The 13,308-nt window shown below is 38.3% G+C and overlaps 1 protein-coding gene across 6 annotated transcripts in view; it reads right to left on the bottom strand.

Annotated features, from left to right (window-relative positions):
* DZANK1 (double zinc ribbon and ankyrin repeat domains 1) overlaps window positions 1–13,308 on the bottom strand; it is a 58,887-nt gene that overhangs the window by 31,104 nt on the left and 14,475 nt on the right. For 2 of the 6 annotated variants that reach the window (XM_044918525.1, XM_021700671.1), the window contains exons 5-6: window positions 12,730–12,854; window positions 7,189–7,274 (exon numbers count right to left, since the gene is read on the bottom strand). In XM_044918525.1, coding sequence (XP_044774460.1) covers window positions 7,189–7,274; window positions 12,730–12,854 — 211 coding nt within the window. The remainder of the gene's footprint in view (window positions 1–7,188; window positions 7,275–12,729; window positions 12,855–13,308) is intronic. The other 4 variants (XM_044918527.1, XM_021700672.1, XM_044918526.1 and 1 more) reach the window with 3 other exon arrangements.

The following is a 13,308-nucleotide window of genomic DNA, read 5'->3' as shown; positions in this document are numbered from 1 at the left end:
GGAGGAGGACCACGTCTTGACCAAAGAAGATATACAAATGGTCAAGAAACACATGAAAAAAATGCTCAATGTCACTTGTCATTAGGAAAATGCAAATCAAAACCACAATGAAATTTCACTTTATATCTATTAGGATGACTATTAGAAAAACAGAAAATAACAAGTATTGGTGGAGAAATTGACACCCTTGTGCATTTCTGGTGGAAGGTAAAATGATGCAGCTGCTGTGGAAAACAGTTTAGCAGTTCCTGAAAAAGTTGGACAAAGAATTACCATAAAATCGAAATTCCAGTCCTAGGTAAATACCCAAAAGAACTGAAATCAGGGACTCAGATACTTGGACACCAATGTTCACAGCAGCATTATTCACAATAGTCAAATGTGGTAACAACTCAAGTGTCCATGAACAGATGAGCAGATAAACAAATTGTGGTGCATACATAATGGGATATTTTTCATCTTTAATACGGAATGCAATTCTGATACAGACTACAACGTGAGAACTTCGAAAATATGCTCAGTGAAGTAAGTCAGACACAAAAGGACAAATATTGTCTGATTCTACTTACATAAGGTAACTAGAATAGGCAAATTCATAAAAACAGAAAGGAGAACAGAGGTTACTAGGGGCTGGAAGGATTAGGTGAAGGAGTTATTGCTTAATGGGAACTGAGTTCTGTTTGGAATGACAAAAAAGTTCTGGAAATGGATGGTGGTGATGGCTGCACAACATTGTGAATGTACTTAATGCCAGTGAACTGTACACTTAAAAATCATTAAAGTGGTAGATTTTATTTACGTATATTTTACCACAATAAAAGTGTAAAGGGCCTCAAAAATAATCGATATAAAATAAAAGTAATAATGTAAGGATGTATACGTATAATATGTATAAATGTAACAATGTATTATGGGGTTCATAATATTCGCAGAAGTGAAATGAGTGACCACAGTAGCACAAAGGCTGTTGTTACTCAGCGCCTGGAAGTACGGGATCATGAGGTTCCTATGCTGTGTACAAAGTGGCCTAATCCTGCTTGAGGATGGGCTGTGATGAGTTAAAAATACGTATTAGAAACCCTAAAGCAACTACTAAGAACAAAGTTCTAGCTAATAAGCTAACAAAGCATATAAAGCAAAATGGAATCGTGAAACATACCCAACTAATCCAAAAGATGGCAGAAAAAAAGAAAAGGCAACAAAGAACAGATAAGATGAACAGAAAACAAATAGCATGATGGTTGATTTAAATTCAAACATATCAGTAATCAGAATATACTCTTAACACCCCAACTAAAATGTAGAAATTGTCAGGTTTTTTAAAAAGCAAGACCTAACTAGATGTTGCTTTAAAAAAAACTTTAAAAAAAACAGATAGGTTAAAAGTAAAAGGATGAAAACAGTTAGATCATGCAAACACTAAGCAGAAGAAAGCAGGGGTGGCTGTGTTAATATCAGACAAAATAGGTTTCTTTCTTTTTTTTTCCAGACAAAATAGATTTCTGAGCAAAGAGTATCACCAGGGTTAAAGAAGGTTATTCATTATGATAAAGGGGTCAACTCAGCAAGAGGACATAAGAATCCAAAAGGTTTATACACAATAATAGAGCTTAAAAGTACATGAAGCAAAATCCAATAGAAAGCAAGGATAAGGAGACAAATTCATAATTATAGCCACAGATTTCTCAATCACTGATTAAGCAATAGACAGAAAAATCAGTAAAGATAGAGAAGAGTTAAATAATATCATCAACCAACTTAACCTAACTGACAGTTACAGAATACTCACTCTAGCAAAATGTACATCCTTTTCAAGTGTACATGGAACATTCACCAATCAAATCATACAATATATGTTCTTTGATCAAAAAAGGAATTAAATTTGAAATAAGTACCAGAGGATATAAGGAAAATCCCCAAATATTTGGAAATTTAATAAAATACTTTCAAATAACCCATGGGTCAAAAAAGAAACGACAAGGATAGTTAGAAAGTTTACACTGAATTAAAATGAAAACACAACAGGGGCACCTAGCTCAGTCAATAGAGCATGTGGCTCTTGATCTCAGAGTCATGAGTTCAAGCCCCACACTGGGCATGGGGTCTACTTAAAAAAATTAAAAATAAAAATGAAATGAAAACACAACATACTAATATTAGGGGCTAACGCAGTATTCGGGGAAAATTTGCAGAATTCTAAATGCCTATATTAGAACGAAGAAAGCCTTCAAATGAATGAATTCATCTTCCACATACTAAAGAAATTAGAAAAAGAAGAGCAGAGGCGCCGGGTGGCGCAGTTGGTTGAGCAAACAGCTCTTGGTTTCAGCTCAGGTCCTGATCTCATATGGGTCATGAGATCCAGCCCCACGTCCAGCTCCAAACTCAGTGCAGAGTCTGCTTTACATTCAGTCTCCCTCTGCCCCCTGCTCCTGCTCTCTTTCTCTCTCTAACAAATAAATAAATCTTAAAAAAAGAAAAAGAAGAGCAAATGAAACTAATGGTTCGCTAAAAAAGAAACAGATAAACAGACTTATATTTATTAAACAAACTTAATATGTAGTTTAAAGTCTTCCTTAAAACTCTAGACCCCAGTGCTTTCACTGGTGTACCCGACTAAACACCTAAGGAAGAAATAATACCAATTCTTTTCTTTTTTTATTAACATATAATGTATTATTTGTTTCAGGGGTACAGGTCTGTGATTCAACAGTCTTACACAATTCACAGCGCTCACCATAGCACATACCCTCCCCAATGTCCATCACCCAGCCACCCCAACCCTCCTACCACCCAATAATACCAATTCTAAACAAACTCAGAAAATTAAAGGAGAGAGAATACTTCCCAACTTATTTTGTGAACCAAGAATTACCTTGATACTAAAATCAGAGAAAGACACTGTAAGGCATGAAAACTACAGACCAATATCCCTCATGTACATATATGCAAAAAGTTCCTTATATTTTAGCAAATCAAATTAAATATTACATAAAATAGATAATACTTCAAGTGAGGTTTATCTCAGAAATGCATGGCTGATTTAAAACTTGAAAATCAGGGCACCTGGGTGGCTCAGTCCGTTAAGCGTCTGCCTTCGGCTCAGGTCATGATCCCGGGGTCCTGGGATTGAGCCCCACATTGAGCTCCCTTCTCAGTGGGGAGCCTGCTTCCTCTTCTCCCTCTCCCTCTGCCTGCTGCTCTGCCTACTTATGTGCTCCCTCTCTCTCTCTCTCTGTCAAATAAATAAATAAAATATTAAAAAAAATAAAACTTGAAAATCAGGGGTGCCTGTGTGGCTCAGTCAGTTAAGTGTCTGACTTTGGCTCAGGTCATGATCTTAGGGTCCTGGGATCAAGAGCCCTGCGCCTGGCTCCATGCTCGGCAGGGAGTCTGCTTCACCCTCTCCCTCTGCCCTTCCCCCAGCTCATGCTCTCTCTGTCTCTCTCTCTCAAATAAATAAACAAAATCTTTAAAATAAAACTTGAAAATCAATCTTTGTAATTCACCACATGAACAAAAAAGGAAAAACCATATTACTTTAATAGGTAGAGAAAACGCTATAGACAAAATCCAACATCTAGTCCTGATTTAAAAGAAAAACAACCAAAAAACCCTAGGGGCAGCTGTGTGGCTCAGTCAGTTAAGCGTCTGCCTTTGACTCAGGTCATGATCCCAGAATCCTGGGATCCAGCCCCGCATCTGGCTCCCTACTCAGTAGGGAGCCTGCTTCTCCCTTTCCCTCTGCCCCCCGGCTCGTCTCTCTATCTCAGATAAATAAATAAAATCTTAAAAAAAAAAAAACCTCTCAGCAAGCTAGGACTAGGAGAAAATTTCCTCAATCTGAAAGGTCAACAAAAAAAATCTACAGCCAATATCATATTTAATGTTAAGAAATGGAATGTTTTCTCCCTAAGTTCAAGAATAAGGCAAGAATGTCCACTCTCATCACTTCTATTGTAAATTTACTGGAAGTTCTGGCCAAGGCAACAAGTCAAGGGAAAAAAAGAACAAAGAAAAGGGATCTGTATATATGTTCCAGCTATAGAGATCAGACTGTTTTCGGTTTGCACAGCACCTCAGGGGAGGAAAGAATATATGAATAGGGAATATTGCCATCCAGGTGGCTTTAGGGTCCTGAGGAGTAGAGAAGGATGGCACTGGGGAGGTCTGGATGGATCTAATTTGTGTAGGAGTTCCCTGTAGATAAATTACTGATCCCCCAACTACTATCTCCCAGGATGTAACGGCTGAATTAATATGTAATCAACTGCACTGTAACTAAGGCAGGTGCACGCCCCACCCAATACCATTTCTTACCCTCTAATCCTACCTGATCTTTAACAAAGCATTAATAATTCTAAGGATCATCTCTATTTTGTTGTGCTTTTTTGTAACTTTTAAATAAATCAGTTTATAGTGGAAGAAAGGAAGGAAGGAAGGAAGGAAAGAAGGAAGGAAGGAAGGAAAGAAGAAAGGAAGGAAGGAAGGAAAGAAGAAAGGAAGGAAGGAAGGATCCATGTAGAAAATGAAGAAATTTACATTTTAAAAGCAAAAAATTTTAAATTTACATTTTAAAATTTACATTTTAAAAAATTTACATTTTAAAAGCAATACCATTTATGACAGCATCAAAAAAATACGAAATACTTAGAAATCAATTTGACAAAAGATATGTAAATCCTGAGCACTGAAAACTATACAACACTGCTGAAAGAAATTAAGGAAGAACTAAATAAACGATGAGATAACCTCATTTTTCTGGACTGTAAAGACTCAAAATTGTTAATAACATCAATTTTTCTTAAATTAATATATCAACTAAATGCAATCCAAATCAAAACTCTAGCAGACATTTTGTAGATGTTGAGAAGCTGATTTTAAAACTTATTTGAAAATGCAAAGTACTGAGAGGAGCCAAACTATTTTTGTAAAAGAAGAACAAAGTTGAAGAATGTGTAACACTTAGTTTCAAGACTTATTATAAAGGTATGGCAATCAAGCAGTGTGGTAGTAAATAAATATAGACAAACATCAGTGGATCAGAATACAGAGTCCAGAAACAGACTCACAAAATCTCAAAAGTAATCAATCAGAAAAGGACAATCTTTTCAACAAATGGTGCTGGAATAACCTCACACTATAATTAAATATGGATCACAGACCTAAATATAAGAGCTACAACTTCTAGAAGAAAACATAGAAGAAAATCTTATGAGTGGGATATGTCTTTGGTTTGGGAAAGACTTCTTAAATATGTCAAAATAAACATTAAGTATAAGACAAATAAATACATTGCATTTGATCAAAAATAAAAACTTTAGCTCTTTAAAAATAAACTTTCTTAAGCAAATAACAAGCCCAAACTGGGAGAATATTTGCAAAACATATATTAACAAAAGAGAACATGTACAACTCTATAATTAGGAGATACAGTACTCAATTTTTAAAAAGGGCAAAACGTTTGAACAGGCACTTTCCCAAAGAAGGTATATGGATGGCAAATAAACACTTTTAAAGATGCTCAAAGTCATTAGTCACTAGGGAAATGCAAATGAAATCCACAAGCACCATCTCACAAGAATGGCCAACCATAAAAATTAAAGCATTGGTGAGGATGTAGAGAAAGTGGGATTCTCATACACTGTTGCTGGGAATGTAAAATGGTGCACCTCCTTTGGAAAACAGCTTGGCAGTTTCTTAAAAAGTTAAACGTACAGCTATCATATGACCGAGGCATTTCATTCCAGATATGTACTTAAGGGAAATGAAACTATATGTGCATATCATGACTTGTATACAAATGTTCTTAGCTTTACCTGTAATAGCCCAAAACTGGAAACAACCCAGATGTCCATCAATAGATGACTAAATATACAGATTGTGATGTATCCATACAACGGGATACTACTCAACAATAAAAAGAAATAAACACCTGATACATGCAGCAACGTGGGTGAATCTCAAAATAACTAGGAAAAGGAATGGGGCGCCGGGGTGGCTCAGTTGTTAAGCGTCTGCCTTCGGCTCAGGTCATGATCCCAGGGTCCTGGGATCGAGCCTGGCATCGGGCTCCCTGCTCCACAGGAAACCTGCTTCTCCCCCTCCCACCCCCACTGCTTGTGTTCCCTCTCTTGCTGTGTCTCTCTCTGTCAAATAAATAAATAAAATCTTAAAAAAAAAAAATAACTAGGAAAATGAAAGAAGCTTGGCAAAAAGAGCACATACTGAATTATTCCATTTATGTATGGAATCAAATGCAAACTAAAACTACAGTGACGAGAAGCAGATCAATAGTTGCCTTGGGATAGGGAGGAGCACAAGGGAGGGACTTCAAAAGGGTACAGCGCAGGAAACTTTTGGAGGTGACGGACTTGTTCATTTTAATTACAGTGATAGTTTCAAGGTTATATGCACATGTCAATTGCACCTTTTTTTTTGCAAAATGAATTAAAAAATTTTTTTACTTGAGTATAGTTGACACACAATGTTACATTGGTTTCAGTTGTATAACACAGTGATTCAACTTCTTTACATGTTAGGCTCACAAGTATAGCTACCATCTGTCACCGTACAATGCTATTACCATTGGCTATATTCCCTATGCTTTTATTCCTGTAACTTATTCATTCCATAACTGGAAGACTATATCTCCCACTCCCCTTCCCCCATTTTGCCCATCCCTCCAACCCCCTCTCCTCCAGCAACCATCAGTTTGTTCTATTTATAAGTCTGATTCTTCTGTTTGTCTATTCATTTTTTTTTTGTTTTTTAGATTCTACATATGAGTGAATTCATATGGTATTTGTCTTTCTCTAATTTCACTCAGCATAATACTTTCTAGATCTATCCATGTTGTAGCAAATGGCACGATCTCATCCTTTTTACGGCTGTGTAATGTTCCACTGCATAAATATACCACATCTTCCCTAGTCATTCGCCTATTGATGAACACTTAGGTTGTTTCCATGTCTTCGCTATTGTACATAATGATGTGATATACATAAGGGTCAACTGTACTTTTTAAATAAGTACAGTTTTATTGTATATCAATATACTTTTAAAATTTATAAAAATTTAATGAAAGACAGTTGGGTGAGAAAACACCATTCTTATGTCTCATCCTTAAATTTTTTTGACAATGTCTCAGTAGGATTTAAGAAATAGTAAAGAAAATGTAATACTTACTTGAGAAAGTCTGTCTCTCTTTGAATTCTCATGATCTCCGTGCTTGTTAAACTCTTCTGGCCAGTTATGTGTGCAAAACTAGGGAACTACAATTAAGGATACATATAAAATCACAGTAAAAGCTATGTACAGTAAAATTGCATTTTAACGTATTGTCTTATCATATCCAGCACTCATCTTTTGAGAACCACGACGGGAGAATCATAAGTAATGATTACCCTAGGACCCAACATTAAAAAATTAGAGTGCTATCATGATTAGATATGTGTATTTCACTAAAAACAGAGTTTACAAGAAAAGATATCTGAATTTACCATCAGACAGACCAGAGTTTAGAATTTAAAAACCTAAGTTGCCCTCCATTTTTCTCAAAGATTACATCCCCAGGAAACTCAAAGATTCACCTAAAAGAACATATGCAGCAACTGTCTGCTGTTATCCAAAAACATTTAACTCATTTGATATATTTTTATTTGAGCATTCACTTTGTACCAGGCACTGTGTTTGACACAGGGAGGGGGGACAAAGATAAATATTACACGGTCCCTACCCTTTAGGAGCTGAACTGGTGGACACACAAAATACTGAAACACTGTGGTTTCAGTATAGTAATGCATTTGTGTCCCATGGGACCCTAGAAGAGAAAATAATCACATTCACTTGCTCCAGGGGAGAAAGGCTTCCCAGGATGCTAACACCTGAGCTGGGCCTGGGAAAGTAAAAAAAGATTTGTCAAATGGACACAAGACAATGGGATTCCCAAGCAGAGGAAACCCATTTGCAAAGGCACAGTGGTAGGGCAGTGCTTGGCCTATCCTGGGGCTCAGGGGTGTGACGTGCTTTAGACGTCTGAGTAACTGGAGAAGGAACATGGAGGGGAGGAGCTATCACTTAGGAAGGGTCTGACACCTGCTAAAATCGTATTATGTAGTCATTACCTCCTTAACATTTCACAATGATCTTATGAGGTGGGTAATATTATCCTCATTTAAAAATTTTTGTAATAGTTTCTTTAGATATAATTTTGAACTTACAGAAAAGTTGCAAAGAGAGTACAAATAACTCCTGCATACCCAGCTTGACCAGGTTTTCATGTTAACATTTTGCCCAGTGCACCTTCTCTCTCTCTCTCCCTGAATCATGTGAGAATGAGCGGCAGTTACAATGCCCTTCTGCCCCTACATACTTGAGTGTGCACAACGTTAAGAACAAGGATGTCCTCTTACATGACAATGCAATTATCAAAACCAGAAAAGTTAACGGCTACACAATACTATGATCTAATCCCCAGATCTTTATTCAAATGTCATTGTTCCTACCAATGATGTCCTTCACACTATATATTATTTTTCCTGGTCTAGGATCCAGTCCAGTGTCACGCTGTGCATTTAGCTGTCAAGTCTCTTTTGTCTCCTTTAACCTGGAATTGTTCCTCAGTCTGTCTGTATCTTTCATGATCTTGACATGTTTGAAGAGTAATGGGTCATTTAATCTGTAGAATCTCCATTAATTTGGTTTTGTCTGATGTTTCTTCATTACTGGATTCAGGCATGCATTTTGGCACAAATATGAGGGAAATGATATTGTGTCCATCTCAGTGCCTTACACCAAGAGGCACATATAATCCCCATTTTTGTTTCCCTTGCCTTTGAAGACATGTCTAGCAAGAAGTTGCTGAGGCCAAGGTCAAAGAGGTTGCTGCCTATGTTCTCCTCTAGGACTTTGATGGATTCCTGTCTCACATTTAGGTCTTTCATTCATTTTGAGTTTATCTTTGTGTATAGTGTAAGAAAATGGTCCAGTTTCATTCTTCTGCATGTGGCTGTCCAATTTTCCCAACACCATTTGTTGAAGACACTGCCTTTTTTCCATTGGATATTCTTTCCAGCTTTGTCAAGGATTAGTTGACCATAAAGCTGAGGGTCCATTTCTGGGTTCTCTATTCTGTTGCATTGACCTATGTGTCTGTTTTTGTGCCAGTACCATCCTGCCTTGATGATTACAGCTTTGTAGTAGAGCTTGAAGTCCGGAATTATGATGCTATCAGCTTTTGTTTTCTTTTTCAACATTCCTCTAGCTATTCGGGGTCTTTTCTGGTTCTAGTCAAATTCTAGGATTATTTGTTCCAGCTCTGTGAAAAATACTGATGGTATTTTGATAGGGATTGCATTGAATGTGTAGATTGTTCTGGATAGCATAGACATTTTAACAATATTTTTCTTGGAGGGAGGTGGGTGAGGGAATGGGGTAACTGGGTGATGGGCATTAAGGAGGGCACTTGATGTAATGAGCATTGTAATATGCAACTGATGCATCACTAAACTCTACCTCTGAAACTAAAAATAATCATCATCATCCCCATTTTTGAGATGAAGATGCTGAGGCTCAGAAAGGTTAAGTCACTTGCTTGAGGTCATGTCAACAGTATGTGAACTATCTCACATACCTAGGCCTCTCTGACCCCAGTAGGGTCCCTGTCCACCACAATAACTATGGGCTACAGACTCCAGAATTTATGCTTCAGGCAATGGGGAGCAGTCAGAGGTTTTGAGTTGCTTTTGTGTCAGATCCAACATGGCATGGACAAAGTGGTGGTCTACTGGCCAAATCTGGCCTGCCATTGAGTTTCATTTGGCCCATATATATTGGTCCACACAGCGTTTAAAAATTCGATTTAATTGTTAACATTTAAAATTAGGTTATAACACATCAAGATGCAGGTTTCTGGATTTTCTTGCAAAATCATAAGATGTGGCAACACTGAGTCTGTAGGCCTTCTTGTACATAGTTGACTGGAGCTAAGTAGAGATAACTAACCCATTGAGCTGACTCAGGCATTCCATGTTGCCAGAGAACCCCTGACTCAGGACCTGAAACTAAAGCCCTGTGTCAGCTGTCATTTATCTTCCACCCAGGTTTTACAACACATTTACTCTGCTGCCTAGCCCCTAATGGCGCCCCCAGGTCAGATGCTTAGTTCAGAGACATCTTGTCTCCCTGGTGGTTGTTGACATGTTGTAATACCCAGCATCATTAATTCTGATGTTTGCTGAAGTATGCTTCAGATGGGATTGAGCTGGAATAAAGATCTCTTACCAAAAGGAATAAAAAGAGTAGAAGATAAACGTTTTGCAGTCCTTTTCTGGTCCTCTTGGTCCTCTGATTTCTAGTCAAATTCCCCAAATGTGTCCCCATGTTCCTAGTTTTGGGGTATTCTAAATCTTGGAATCTTTACATATTGTCTCATCCTATCTTTCCTTTTGAAACTACTCTTAAATAACTAGGTGGGCAAGGCAATCCAAATATTCATACACAAAGAAAATCAATCACTCTTTCTAGACACATTACAGATTATTATGGTCATGTGAGAATGTTTTCCAAAAATAGTTATGATTGCATTTTGTCATATACCATTCATTCTTCAAAATGATAGTTTTCTATCTCAAAACCAGTATGCTTATATACTACACTGGCTACACTGGGGAGCACTGCTTACAGGAGTTGAGTGCTCATTAGTCCATTTGGTAACCAGGGAATCATTCTTCCAGAAGACTGAGAAGGGCAATCTTCTATTGCAGGGATGGTTGTCCTTTTGTTTACTGAGATTTTCAGGAAGGCCTTACTAGGTCAGTGGTCCTCTGGCCTGGGCTTTGTGACCTTCCAGGAAATATAGTCAGTGGGCTCATAGAAGACCCCAGGAGGTCACACTGAGTTACACTACAGCACTAGAGACTGGAAATGAAGAAAAGGATTTGACTTTGAGATAAGGATAGTTGGTCTTCTAGGCCAGGGATGCTCAGACTGAGCTGATTACCAAAATCTTTCAGGAACTCCATCCCAGGCTTATGGGATCAGATTATCTAAAAGGACTGTAGGAAGGTGTAGCTGGGAGTGCATATATATATTTAAAGTTCCCCCAGGTGATTCTGATGTACAACCATGTGTGAGGGTCACGCCTTTTTTATACTTGATGGTAAGTGTGAGCAGCCTTGGGATCACAGGTACACAAGAAACAGTTGTGGTTGGCTAGAAAATGTAATTCCAGGTACACTCTACCTAGGGCTCAGAATTGGAGGAAGAGAGCAAGGGCTCCTGGGTTGCCCTTAGATGCCAAAAGTCTAGACTGGATTTTATAAACACTGAAAAATCAGAGTGCTCAAATAGTTTTAGTAGGCAACTAGGATAAGAGAATCTTTGTGTTATATAGTAATTAAGTAATTAAATATTTAGGTTGTAAATCACCTCCAAATCTAATGGGCAAGTCCCTGTCCTTGTCTAATTTGAATCCTTGGTAACATTTGACATAGATGTGCACTTCTCCTTGAAACTCTATCTTCTTTTGACTTCTATGGCACCACTTTTTTTTTTTCCTTTGGCTTTCTTCCTACTTCTCAGGCTCTTCCTCCTCTGCTCAACATCTAAGTCAAGGATTTTGTCTTGTGCCATCTACTCTTCATCTTCTGTACCCTGTCAGCAAGTAATCCCATTCAGACCCAAGCTTTAAACACCATCTATATATTAAATATTTCTAAATATATATCTGTGGCCCTGACCTCTTCCCTGAGTTTGAACTTGCACATCCAACAGTCTACTTAAGACATCCAGATAGATGTCTAATGAGTCGTTTCATACCTGCTTCTCCCTGAATCTTCCCCATCTCAATTAATAGCACCACCATCTCTAGATGCCCAGGCCAGAACCCAGAGTCAACTTTGGCTCCTCCCTGTCCGTTATCCCATCCATCTGATCATTCAGCCAAACCTGGTGTCTTTTCCTCCAAAACATATCTGGATTCCCATGCCTGCTACCATCACCACTTCTACAACCTTGGTCCAAGCCACCATCATCTCTCCCCTGGAGCAAAAACCTTCTAAATGATACTCCCCTCTTATTCCTTTACAGCTTAATCTCCATACTGTGGCCAAAGAGAAAAATTTTAAATGTAAATGATATCCTGTCTTACCTTCCAAATAAATTCCCTTTACAATTAGAAGAAAATCCAAACTCCTTGCTATAGGCCTCAAGATCCTAGCATCTGTGATTCTCAACTATGCCTGTCCATTAGAATCACTTGTGGGTGAATTTTATTTAATTTATTTAAAGATTTATTTTTTTGAGAGAGAGAGAGAGCACGCGCATGTGAACGTACATGCACATGAGCTGGGAGGGGAGGGGCAGAAGGAGAGGGAGAAGGAGGCTTCCCGCTGAGCAGGGAGCCCAACTCAGGGTCCCATCCCAGGACCGTGGGATCATGACCTGAGCCAAAGGCAGATTACTTAACCGACTGAGCCACCCAGGTGCCCACTATTTTAAAATTTTTGATAGATGACTTAACATGTTTATTATCTGCATGCCCCACTCCCAATAAAATGTAAGCTTCTGAGTACAGGGGACTTTCCTGTCCAACACAGTATTCCCAGCACTAAAACGGTGCCTGGCACATGGTGAAAAGGCTGGGGGATACAGACTTAAAAGTATTTCATGGGAAGATTAAGAATATAGGAGGTATTTAGTACCATAAAGATTTTCTTTAGAAGTTACCTGAGACTGGCGGGTAGGTGGTCTAGAACCTGATTCTTCATGGTAAGGTGGGATTTCCAGTGGACTCTCTGAGAAACGAAGATCTTTCCATGTTTTAGAGTCAGTTCTTTCACCTACGCCAAGGTCTACAATTATTTAAAAAAAAAATCATTCTGTGAACATCTGTAATTCTTTTTTTTTTTTTTAAGATTTTTTATTTATTTATTTGAGAGAGAGAGAATGAGAGAGAGCACATGAGAGGGGGGAGGGTCAGAGGGAGAAGCAGACTCCCTGCCGAGCAGGGAGCCCGATGCGGGACTCGATCCAGGGACTTCAGGATCATGACCTGAGCCGAAGGCAGTCGCTTAACCAACTGAGCCACCCAGGCGCCCATGAACATCTGTAATTCTATGTGTAATTATGCAAATATGTCTTCATAGGTAGAAACCTTTTTAGGGACTACTGTCATCACATCTTTAACTAGATATAGCAACTATATAAAGAAGCCCCCACTTGGTGAACTAGCCCTAGAAAAGAAAAAATTAGCCCGGACTGAGAAAATAAAAATCTGCCCTGCTACATTCTATAACATTCCACATC

This window comes from Neomonachus schauinslandi, chromosome 10, assembly GCF_002201575.2.
Source record: "Neomonachus schauinslandi chromosome 10, ASM220157v2, whole genome shotgun sequence".
NCBI classification, from domain to species: Eukaryota; Metazoa; Chordata; class Mammalia; order Carnivora; family Phocidae; genus Neomonachus; species Neomonachus schauinslandi.
The sequence above is the reverse complement of the archived record's forward strand: the minus strand, read 5'-3'. Positions and strand labels throughout refer to the sequence as shown.